We start from the raw sequence: 11591 nt of genomic DNA, 5'->3' as shown, positions 1-11591 counted from the left end.
CCACTTTCTTTGATTCTGCCTTTCTTGCTGCTAGTCCAGCTACAAACCCGTTTTCCCTTAAACAACCAAAGGGGAAACCCCCGTGAGGTTTACACAAGCATGTTTCCCCCCCAGCCCAGCGAAAGACGAGCAGATCCGCTGGTCGCAGAGTAGATCTCCCTTTCGTAGGGTCCGTGAGGAAATTCACAAGGGCCTCTTTCTTAGCAGAAATCCCAGCTCTTCTTAAGATGTCCCCCAAAACATCTCGCACCCAGTCATGCCGATATTTAAACCCAGGGAGCTCTTTACAGTGAACTGCGTGCTCCCCATATTTATCCATACAAGCTTTACGACATATCGGGCAGGTTTCATCTTCTGGGTACATAGGGATCATTAGCCGGTATTTGAGAATGGTTCTATATTCTACTGCCGACATGCATTGTCCTAACCCCTCAATCGGGATAACGGTCAAAAATTCCTGAGCATGGGGACCCTTCAAACACTCAAACACCGCCTTCTGGCGGGGTGATAAATCAAAAGCTTCTCCCAGGCTTTGAGCGATTTTGCTAAAAAGTGCATTCCCCAAAGTTTTTTGCGGCTTCGAGGGGGCGGTGTCCTTGTTAGAGAAACCGCCAATATCCAAGTCTGGGAGAGAGACATTTAAGCGTTCGAGCGCTTGTTGATAGTCTGGGTCAAGCCCGACGACCCCACCGTTTCGAAGGATATGATCCTGTAGTTCGCAAGACTGAGCTCTAGACGCCACAAAGGCATAAGCCCCAACATTTCGGGCTGAGAAGAGGCCCAAACCACCTAGACGCATTGGCAAAGGTGCTAGACGCCACTGGAGGTCACCAAAGAAGGGGCCGCCACCCACTACTATGTCTTCTATAGCCTTTCTAAGGCCATCATCGAACCGAGATACGGCATCCCACTACTAATTCCATTTAAAAAAAAATCATGAATACGTGCATTTTAGAAAAGTTTATTGCTTTTAATATATAAATTATAAAAAGAATGTTTACTAGTTTTTTAATATAATATTATTTAAATAAATTTTAAGGATTGCTAAAACTAGTTTGAATCGGCTATATGTATTTAAGTACTGCTAAAACTAGTTTGAATCGGCTATATATGTAATAATAAAGTTTAATAATTGAAGGGTATTAACCATCTTCTATTTGTCATGTCTCATTTCCTTTCTTAACAAATATGGCTCCATCATCTTTGTAATTTCCGAATAAAGAAAACATCACATTTACTAAATTACTAGATAAAAAATAAACTATAAATAAAGTGTAGCCTGATGACGAGCTATGATTGGTCATCAGCTATGTAATTAAGTCCTCCATAATTTGACTATTTCAACGTAAACAAAAAAACGAGTTACGTAATTTACTCTTATGCCCTCATCACATAGATTCTAATATAAAGAGTAGCAGTGTTGCACAACGAAGTTTTTCTTTATATAAGCTTGGCTGAAACCTTTGCTTCCACCATTTCTACAATTTTTAGTTCTATCTTGTAGCAGTCTCAAGATCCCTAGTTATCATGGCTATCTCTGTAATTCTTAGATATATTCTTTTTTATTATGTGTTTTTGGTTGGTCCCTTTGCTTAGTTAATTATGTTTATTTATTTCCACTTTTTTGTTTTACTTCTAAATATCAGGAAACAGATGTGCTGATTAATGGTAAGGTGGACTGGAAAGGAAGACCGGCAACAAAGAATAAGCATGGAGGCATGCATGCTGCGATGTTCGTACTAGGTGGATTTTTTGGTTTCATTTTATTAAACTCTAAATATTATCTAGAAAAGTAGAGGAAGTTTTTCTCTCTGGGAATTAAAGCAGTAGAAAATTTAGAATATTGGTATTCAAACTGTTTTGTACGTTTTCATATCACCGTTGACGGACTTAGAAAATGTTTTAAAGAGATATGGACGAGTGATTTAACCAAATTTTCAAATGATACGGGCAGAGTTTTGCCCAGTAAAATACACTATTTTTTTTTTTTTAAATGGGTGTGTCTGCCCACCCATCACCTTGCTAGGTCTGCACCAGAATATCACTAATTTTTTAATAAAACAAGCCAAATGATTAGATAACACAATCAATTAAACATACTAATTAAGGGAGTTAATTTTGTAAATGAAGTAACGAACATACTAATTAAGGTAGTTAATTTTGTGACAATCTAAACCATCTTAACTTTTAGGTATCTTATTAAAATGCTCTTGTGAAATGCATTTTATATAGTATAGATTAAGTGGATCACATCACCATCACCACCACCATCCATCACCGCCACACATCACCACCACCACACATCATCATCACCGGCAAACATCTCTATCACCACCACCACCTACGGCCACAATTTTTCATACCTACAGCCACAATTTTCTGGCAAAAAAATAGGTCCAGTGGTGATGACGAAGCCGGCGATCATCATGCTATTCAAGTGCTCCAACCCCCCTTGCCATTGCCGGCGACCACCCAATTACATATTTACAGTTAAGAACTTAAATCTACCTTAAGATATGTAAATGTCTCCACCATGTGAACTGGTCCTCATCTCCACCTATATCGACTTTTATATTTGCTTGATTCTTTTGAAGAATGTTGAGTGCTAATACGAACAATCAACACCATCATTATTCAAGAATTTATGAAGTCATCAAATTTACGTCGTCATCATCATCAAACGAACCAAATGTTCCCCGAAGAATTCGTGAACCATTTGGCGGCAAGTTCATTTGTGTTAGTTCATTTAATAAATGAACGAACACGAATAAAAAATTCCGTTCATTTAGTTAAATTAACGAACATGAACAGAGGTCATGTTCATTCATGTATGTTCGTGAACGTTCGCTAATGTGGTCGTTTATGTCCGTTCGTTTGTGTTCGTTTATGTTCGTTTGTGTTTGGTAGGTCATTAGGGTTTTTATATTTTTTAGGGATATTGAATTTAAATAACCTTAACTTTCACCAATTGGCCGATAACACTCCTAACTTTCATTTTGTACATCAGCACTCCCAACTTTCAACTTATCGGCCAATAACACTCCCTAACAAACTGAACTCTAACCGAATTAGTTTTTGCTGATGTGGCCCTTTTTTTGCTGATGTGACATATGACACGGCACCTCATGTGCCATTTTTGATGATGTGGCAGCTGATATGACATTTTCGATGACGTGGCAGCTGACATCAGCTAGCTGTGTTAGGGTTTAGTTATTTAGGGAGTGTTATCGGCCATTAAGTTGAAAGTTAAGAGTGCTTGTGTACAAATCAAAAGTTGAGAGTGTTATCGGCCAATTGGTGAAAGTTTGAGTTATTAAATCCAGTATCCCATTTTTTTATTTTATTGTAGAAATATTAGTGTATTGTATATTCGGGAACTGACCTGTAATAATCCTAACTAGATGTCATTGGTCATTGCAGGTTCCACCTTTGAATATTCACCACGGAGTTAAGTTTTTTTTCGAATTACAAACTGACGTATTAGGGCTTTTGATCAGAACGAGGATATGAGTCTATTGATGTAAAACTTACCTCGAAACGGTGCTCTAAACGACTTGATTTTTGTTAATTGGAAGTTTAAACACCCGAATTGAAGCACCATTTTCATCGTTTGGAGCACAATTTCAACGTAAGTTTTACATCATTCGACTCGTATCATCGTTCTGATCAAAAGCCCTAAAACGTCAACTTGTAGTTCAATAAAAAACCTAACTCCGTTAAGTTTTTTAATTAAGGACCGGTTGAGGAAAAATAAATGAAAGGTGGGACTGGCATGGAGAATATTCAAAGGTGGGGCAGGCAATGGCCAATGACGTTTAGTTGGGATTATTACAGACCAATTCTAATACAGGGACACAAATCACAGTTTACTCTAAAATAAAAGGATTTTGTATAACAGGTCAAACTCTTATGACATATTCACATCATTACAATTGAATCGCTACTAAAAGAAGTAGACAAATAAAACAAGGCAAATGATTCGATAACCAAATCAATTAAACATACTAATTAAGGTAGTTAATTTTGTTAATGAAGCGATGAGATACTAATCAAGGTAGTTAATTTTGTGACCATTTAAATTTGTTGTGCAGCAATATTTGCATTCGAAAACATGGCAAACTTGTGTCTGGGGGTGAACTTTGTGACTTATTTTAATGGGGTAATGCATTATGACATAGATGAAGCAGCAAACCTTGTAACCAACTTTTTGGGCACTTGCTATATTCTTTCCATCATTATGGCTTGTCTTGCTGATGCCTACGTAGGACGATTTAGAACTGTCGTTATTGCGGCTTTTGTAGAATGCGTGGTAAGTATTCATAATGTTTTGAATATTTGAATTTTTTAGTTAAAAAGTTTTAACTTATTAACCAATATTATTTATCAGAACTGGTTATACTCATACGTTTAGTGTTCATTTTGATATACCCGTGGTTAGATGCCACTCAATAGCATGATACATACTCACACGGTTAATTTACAACCTTTAATTGCATGTTATATATTTTAGCTTCTTTCTTTAGAGTATTAGTAAAAGAACAAATAACCCTTTGATAAGCTGTTTGTTTATTAGCTTGCTTTCTCGATTAAATCACCACCCAACTTGCCTGCTTTTTTTTTCTTGTATGGTGACAGTAATTTAAATAAACCTACTTGCTTCACCTTCTTGCTTGGATGCCTTTTTTACTTTTTTTTTTTCCATTAGAAACGAAATGACATATATCTTTGAGTGACTCATTTTTGTTCCTTCTAACTTATAATTAACTTATCATAGGCGCTTGCATTGCTCACACTACAAGCACACTACCCAAAGCTCAAACCACCTCAATGTAACATCTTTTTGCCAACATCAAACTGTGAGAAAGTGCATGGAGGAAACACTGTGCTTCTATTAGTTTCGATCTACCTTCTGGCTTTAGGTAATGGGGGTGTGAAAGCAGCAGTGCCATCACATGGAGCAGATCAGTTTGAAGAAAAAGATCTAAAAGAGGAGACACAGATGTCAACTTTCTTCAATTGGTTGTTACTAGGCCTTGCATTGGGTGGTTCAATTGGCCTAACTTTCTTTGTGTGGGTGCAAGACAACAAAGGCTTTGATAGGGGATTTGGGCTTTCGTTTATCGCCATGTTCTTGGGTGTAATTATCTTTGTTTTCGGATTACCATGGTATCGTATACATGTTGCTCAAGGAAGCAGTGCCATTACAGAAATTATACAGGTTTGTGGAACACAAGCATATTTTCGTTATTTCATTTAATTATAGGCCGGACTACCTTTAAGCTTGATGTGCTTTTCAGGTTTACGTTGCTGCTATTAGAAATCGAAAGCTTCGACTTCCCGATGACCCTTCTGAACTCCATGAGATGCCCCTGGACAGCGAAGCTGCACTTCATCAAGAATTCTTACCTCACAGAGATGTTTACAGGTAAACATTTGGATGTAACTTTCCCATTCGATTAAACTTCTGCATTTGTAGCTTATTAAGAGTATCATTAATGTCACAAAATTGACATTTTTACAAAATAAAGAGTTCACAACATAAACATCAACTCTTTTTCTTTAACATTTAAATAGACTAATCTGCGCTTGACTAGTATGCTCATTGTAATTAGATTGATCATTTTCAATGTTTACAAATGACCAAAATAAAGTCGGTACATATTTTCTTAACTTAATTAGTTAGAATATTTTTAATGGTTTTCCTTTTTCATTTAGGTGGCTAGACAAAGCAGCAATTAGATCTGGTAACATTGAACAGTCTCAAAGTCCCTGGAAACTTTGTAGGGTTACACAAGTGGAAAATGCAAAAATCATACTAGCAATGGTTCCGGTTTTCTTGTGTACCATTATCATGACACTTTGTTTAGCTCAACTCCAAACATTTTCAGTTCAACAAGGAGGCACAATGGATATTAAGCTATCAAATTCTTTTAATATGCCACCTGCATCCCTCCCGATAATTCCTGTACTATTCCTACTCATTTTAATTCCAATCTACGACCAAATCCTTGTCCCTTGGATTCGTAAATTTACCGGCATTCCCACTGGCATAACTCACTTACAAAGAGTAGGAGTTGGGCTTATTCTATCTGCAATATCAATGACAATTGCCGGTATCGTGGAAGTAAAGAGAAAAAATGTCGCTAAACACCACAACATGCTAGATGCGACCCCTGTGCTTCAACCATTGCCCATTAGTGTCTTCTGGTTATCCTTCCAGTATTTTGTTTTTGGTATAGCTGATATGTTCACTTATGTGGGACTACTTGAGTTTTTCTACTCACAAGCACCTCAATCAATCAAATCTATTTCCTCTTGCTTTCTTTGGAGCTCAATGGCATTTGGGTATTACTTGAGTACTATTACAGTGAAGATAGTGAACCGGGCAACAAAAGGGAGCACAACAAGTGGAGGATGGTTGGCCGGAAACAACCTAAATCGGAATCATTTGGAAAATTTTTACTGGCTTCTTGCCATATTGAGTTTGATCAATTTCACAGTGTATCTATTTGTTGCAAGGAAGTACAAGTACAGGCCACAAAGTCGTGAAGTTGAGGATAAGTGATATGCACATTAAGTGTGGGCTTCTATATCATTCAATATGGGGGAATTTACAATATGAGTGAAGTTAAATATTTCCTAATCTAGTTAGACTTCATATTGTTTTTCTTCCTTTAAGTTGTATGATTTTCATATTGCATGTACCTTTTAAGTTGATAAATGATTGTGTGTTGTAAATTGTTTGTTTATCAGTTGTTTACTTTATTAGTGATTAGTAACTATAAATATAAAAAAAAACAAAAAACAATATTATGTAAGCAAAAGAGATGCATACAAAATATTTAACTTACTTTATATGTTTGTAATGAATAGATATGAAAAGTTTTCTATCAACATTCTATTTCAGTTGGGATTACAAGAACAATATGAAACAATAATTATTCTTTAATAAATCTTCCATTTGTCCGACATAAACCCACGTTGAGTAAAACACAAACCCATTCACTTGTCCTGATTTCGTTGCTTAGGGTGGAGGGTATAGTATCGGTAAACAAGTTCGGTGAGTAGGAGTCACTGATCGGTGACTATACCCGGTTGATGAAGATGATCAATGACTTGGAGAGAGGGTGTGAAAATCGGTGATAATTTACCGAAGTGATTGAGAGAGAGTGATTGAGAAAATGGTGGGTCCCAACCCCTTTTAACGAATCACAATTTTTTTATTTTTTAACCTACTCAAACACCATAGAGTGATTAACCATACCCCTTGATTTAGTGCAAAATGGGAAGTGGAATCGGGAGTTGACATGGCATAATATTATTGGGTATGATTTCACTCAATCACCCTAGAGTGATTAACCATACCCTCCACCCTTATATGTTTTGTTTTGACCATATTCATCAACACACGATTTATTTTATTTACAGTTGTTTTGTTTCTGATTTCTACTTTCGCTAACTTACTGTTTGTCTTATAAGAATAATCTTGCACGGCTGAGTTGCTGTCGCAACCCCCGTCCCCTAATTACCCGGGAACGGGCGGCCGCGACCAGTTTCAGTGGTATTGATATTTATAATTTTGGCAGCGGAAATTATATCAGGACCGTAGTTAGGAAATATTTTATCAGAGTAAAATACCACACTTTCATAATATTAAACACGTGGGAAAAATCCCAAATTTTAAGTACACACATTTTTATAGGGACAAACCTTATTTTATTAAATAAAAACATCTCTTTATTTAGGTAACTTTTATAGCCACTTTTCCAAGCCCTCAATGCTGTCCAGCTGGATTTTATTTGTCTTTCACATTTTGTTACCTGAAACGCGTTTAAAAACATTTTGTAAGTGGGAAATACTGGTGAGTGAATCTCAGTTTAATCCTGTTAAGTAAAACCATTGTACAGTATTGAGGGCGGTCGCGCAATTACATTTCTTTCCATCTACTTTAATTACCACCCACGATACTGTCAACCCGACTTGTGGTCATGTTACTACTCACAATGTAGTAACAAATTTTGTATACAAAACCCCAACATACCGACGATAATTGTAGAATACAAATACTCAATCACTATTTAATATAATGTTAATCATTTGAGGTTTTTTTTTTAAAAAAATAGTTTGCAAAAAGGAGATTACTCACATTGTTGTCTTAGGGTTTTCTTTAAGGATTTCCTGGTGATTTTCTATTAAATAGACAAATGCACACGCGTTAGTATAATAACCAATATTTACATTAGTAATACCCTCCCCGAGACGGCATTCTAACGACTACATCGGGCAGAACCTCGACAGCCGTTACGGAACCCTGTATCAATCAGGCAGCATATCTAATACGTAACCGGGGTTATGATACTTACAACGAGGCAGAACTTCGTTAATTAGGGGGTATTATACCCGAAAAGCACTTTGACTATATAGCAACTCGAGAGAAGGAAAGAAAACGAGCGAATTCGACTGAAGGTCGATGCCCTCAATTTATATGGCCTGATTTCAGGTCCCTCGCGCCCCGCGTAAGATGAAGCGGGGGCTTACGCGGCCCGCGACCTAGGGTGGGTAGGCCCTAGCTGATCCGGGTCAGCACACTAGGCATGACACGATTGTGCCACGTGGCGGCTCCGGCTGAGGCCTCGTAGCAGGGCTGTCGCGCCCCGCGTAGGCCGAAGGGAAATCCTTCGCAGCCCGCCACAGCCATTAAAATTTTGATTTATATTTTATTTTTAATTATATATAGTATTCTGGGCTCGGTTTTCGCATATGGGGTGTGTTTTAAGACATATTGGGACATTTTAAACATATTAGGGGTGTTGAAATTATTTTGGAGGGTTGTTATATCCTTCCCACCTTGTTTTAGAACTCGTCCTCGAGGTCTACTGGAATAAGTGCGGGTATTTTCTTTGCGTCTCTGATTCATGCTCCCATGTATACTCCGGTACTCCCTTGGAGTCCCATTTCACTTTGACCAGAACTAATTTCTTGTGCTTGAGGTTCTTAACTTTCCTGTCTTCAATCTGTAGAGGCTTTTCTACAAATTTTAACTGCTCATTTACCTCTATATCTTTAAGAGGTACTACCAGTGATTCATCAGCTAAACATTTCTTGAGATTAGATACATGAAATTGATGTGTGTAAAATGCAACATATAAATTACATCAAATGTGGCATAAAACTAACCCCTTTTTAGTACTAATGTTGGAAAAAAGTGTGTTTTTGTCTTCCATTTGTATTTTCAGGATTAAATGAGCTCAAATGAACAAAAGAAGCAAAATTGCAGCTAAATCTAACAATAATACAAGAAAAGGAATAAACGTGGCATGCCTGACCCCTCGACAGCATCCTCCCAAGCAAAAACAAGAGAACTGAAGGCTGAACACGCCCCGTGCTCAATGAGCACGGGGGCGTGCCCAAGTGTCTGTAGAAAAGACAAATTTGAAGAAGCTTCTATCACCCAACACGGGGGCGTGTCCAGCGGACACGGGGGCGTGTCCAGCGGACACGGGGGCGTGTCCAGCGGTCACGGGTCCGTGGTCAACGCTAAGATTCGCAGAATCCAAGCAAATCTTGATAGTACAGATACGCTTCTACACACGGGGCCGTGCCCAGCGGACACGGGGGCGTGGTCAACTAATGTAGACAAATGCAATTAATGAAGAAAGAGAAGATGGGTGGACACGGGGCCGTGCCCAATGGACACGGGGCCATGTCCAAGCTTCTGTATAGGCTATAAATAGGGGTGCTTGGCTCACTTGAATTCATCTCTTGGAAAACCACCTCTCTCACACTACACCCACCCACCACCACCATCACAACCCACATCCACCACCATCATCCATCATCCATCATAGAGTGTGTGTAGTAGTCTCGGGATCCAAGATTGATAGTAAGAGTTCTTGACAATCAAAGGCAATGTTTGCCTAAGTCTCTTACATCACTTGGTGAAGACAAGCATTTAGTGTAATACTTTTTATTTTTAATCTTTTCGCACTTTTTATTTGGTTATGTATTAATGACTTTAATAACTAGTTTCTTATGTTGAAGGTGAATCTTCCTTATCATTTGTCCGTGGTGTCTTGGCGTTATTTTACTGTCTATATAAAATAAAAGATTTACACCATTCATATCTCCATGGTCTATATGGAGATATCTTGGCTACCTGGTCGGGGGTTAAGGGAATGGTTTGGTAAGAGTCTTGCCTTGTTCAGAGTATAGATCCTGCAAGGACCTGGGTCAAGCTTAGTAGGACCTCCTTCAATACCCACTGGTATTGGATGGCGGGGGTTCGAATTTCTTGATCCCCTCATACGTAAACTACTATTAAAACATTAACCCGGCTACTTAGGATTGTATCTCTGCTGACTCAAACTACTTAGCCGAGGGTAACGTCACCTTCAAAAGAGGGCCTACCACATTAAGCATTAATAACTTAATTAATTATCTTTCAATATTCTAACCCTTTAGGATTATATCCTTGCTAACTCAAACTACTGGGTTGAGGGTAACGTCACCTTCAAAAGAGGGGCCTACTACTATAACTAAGATAATCTCTTAAATAGTGCAAAAGTGCGGAAATAATCAAAGGTTACACTAAAGGCGAGTCGGATCCAAGTGATTCATCTTGTTTATCTGTTTTTATTTTTATTTTTATTTTCAGCATTTTTAGTTTTTATTTTCTAGTTTAAAATCTTTTTCTAAACTTTTGATTTGATTAGACGTTAAGGATAAACCAGTATTAAAAGCTCTTGTGTCCTTGGACGGCCTCGGTATCTTACCAACGCTATACTACACTCACGATGGGTGCACTTGCCCATATGTGTGTTTAGTGTTAGTAAAATATCGTGTTTTATAAATTTAAAACTTGACTAAAGTGTAAAAGGGCTAAAAATATACATAAAAACCTATCACGCACTACGCGCATCAAGTTTTTGCCGCCGTTGCCGGGGATACAAGGATTTTAAGAAAGTTAGGATTCAACGGCCTAATCGTTTTTTCTTATTTTCTGTTTTTTTTAGGATTTTTCTTAATTTTTTTAGCTTGTACAGAACTCAGCACGGGCCGTGCCCGCTGAACACGTCCCGTGCCCAATCTTTGGTACTGGCAATCCTGTTTTAAGTCAGACAGTAGCTGAACACGGGGCCGTGCCCAATCAACACGCCCCGTGCCCAAGTATCAGATACTGAAAACAGAACCGTAAGATCCCGACGGTTGGTAATTTCTGACACAAACATGAGCGATACTGATTTTTTTTACTATCGGCCCTCTTATAGTACGTGGTGTCAAATATGTGGTGGCAATCATGATGATTTAGAATGTTATTTTTTAAACTACAAGCCCCACTATATAGACCCATTGTTTTCCTGTAGCCTTAAGAGGGGCGAAAGTAAAAATAATACCTATCTCTCCCTCGAATGCTCTCAATCGACCCTTCTAGGAGAAATGCTTCTTGATGAATTCTTTCAAATGGAAGATCTAATTCTTAATTGGGTAAAAGAACTTGAGAAGGATATCATTAATTAATCTCAAGACGATACCCAAGAAGAATTATTGAGATCGCATTCGAATAAAAACAACTTCGTTGTTCCCGGTATCAC

The 11591-nt window shown here is 38.0% G+C and overlaps 1 protein-coding gene across 1 annotated transcript; it reads left to right on the top strand.

The window, feature by feature from the left end:
- Positions 1-1439: 1439 nt before the first annotated feature.
- Positions 1440-6749, top strand: LOC110934878 (protein NRT1/ PTR FAMILY 4.3). Its single transcript, XM_022177608.2, has 6 exons — positions 1440-1539; positions 1647-1743; positions 4092-4309; positions 4775-5218; positions 5298-5425; positions 5716-6749. The coding sequence occupies exons 1-6, from the start codon at positions 1528-1530 to the stop codon at positions 6563-6565; spliced, it is 1749 nt and encodes a 582-aa protein (XP_022033300.1). The 5' UTR covers positions 1440-1527; the 3' UTR covers positions 6566-6749.
- The last annotated feature ends 4842 nt before the right edge of the window (positions 6750-11591 follow it).

Source organism: Helianthus annuus, chromosome 4 (assembly GCF_002127325.2).
Source record: "Helianthus annuus cultivar XRQ/B chromosome 4, HanXRQr2.0-SUNRISE, whole genome shotgun sequence".
Taxonomy (NCBI): Eukaryota; Viridiplantae; Streptophyta; class Magnoliopsida; order Asterales; family Asteraceae; genus Helianthus; species Helianthus annuus.
Note: the sequence above shows the minus strand (reverse complement) of the source record. Positions and strands in the feature narration are given on the sequence as shown.

What these genes read in the sequence shown, in the direction of transcription:
- LOC110934878 (XM_022177608.2), top strand. An exon ending in CCATTACAGAAATTATACAG is followed by an intron (nt 5,219 to 5,297) that starts GTTTGTGGAACA and finishes TGTGCTTTTCAG; the next exon opens with GTTTACGTTGCTGCTATTAG. An exon ending in CCTCACAGAGATGTTTACAG is followed by an intron (nt 5,426 to 5,715) that starts GTAAACATTTGG and finishes TTTTTCATTTAG; the next exon opens with GTGGCTAGACAAAGCAGCAA.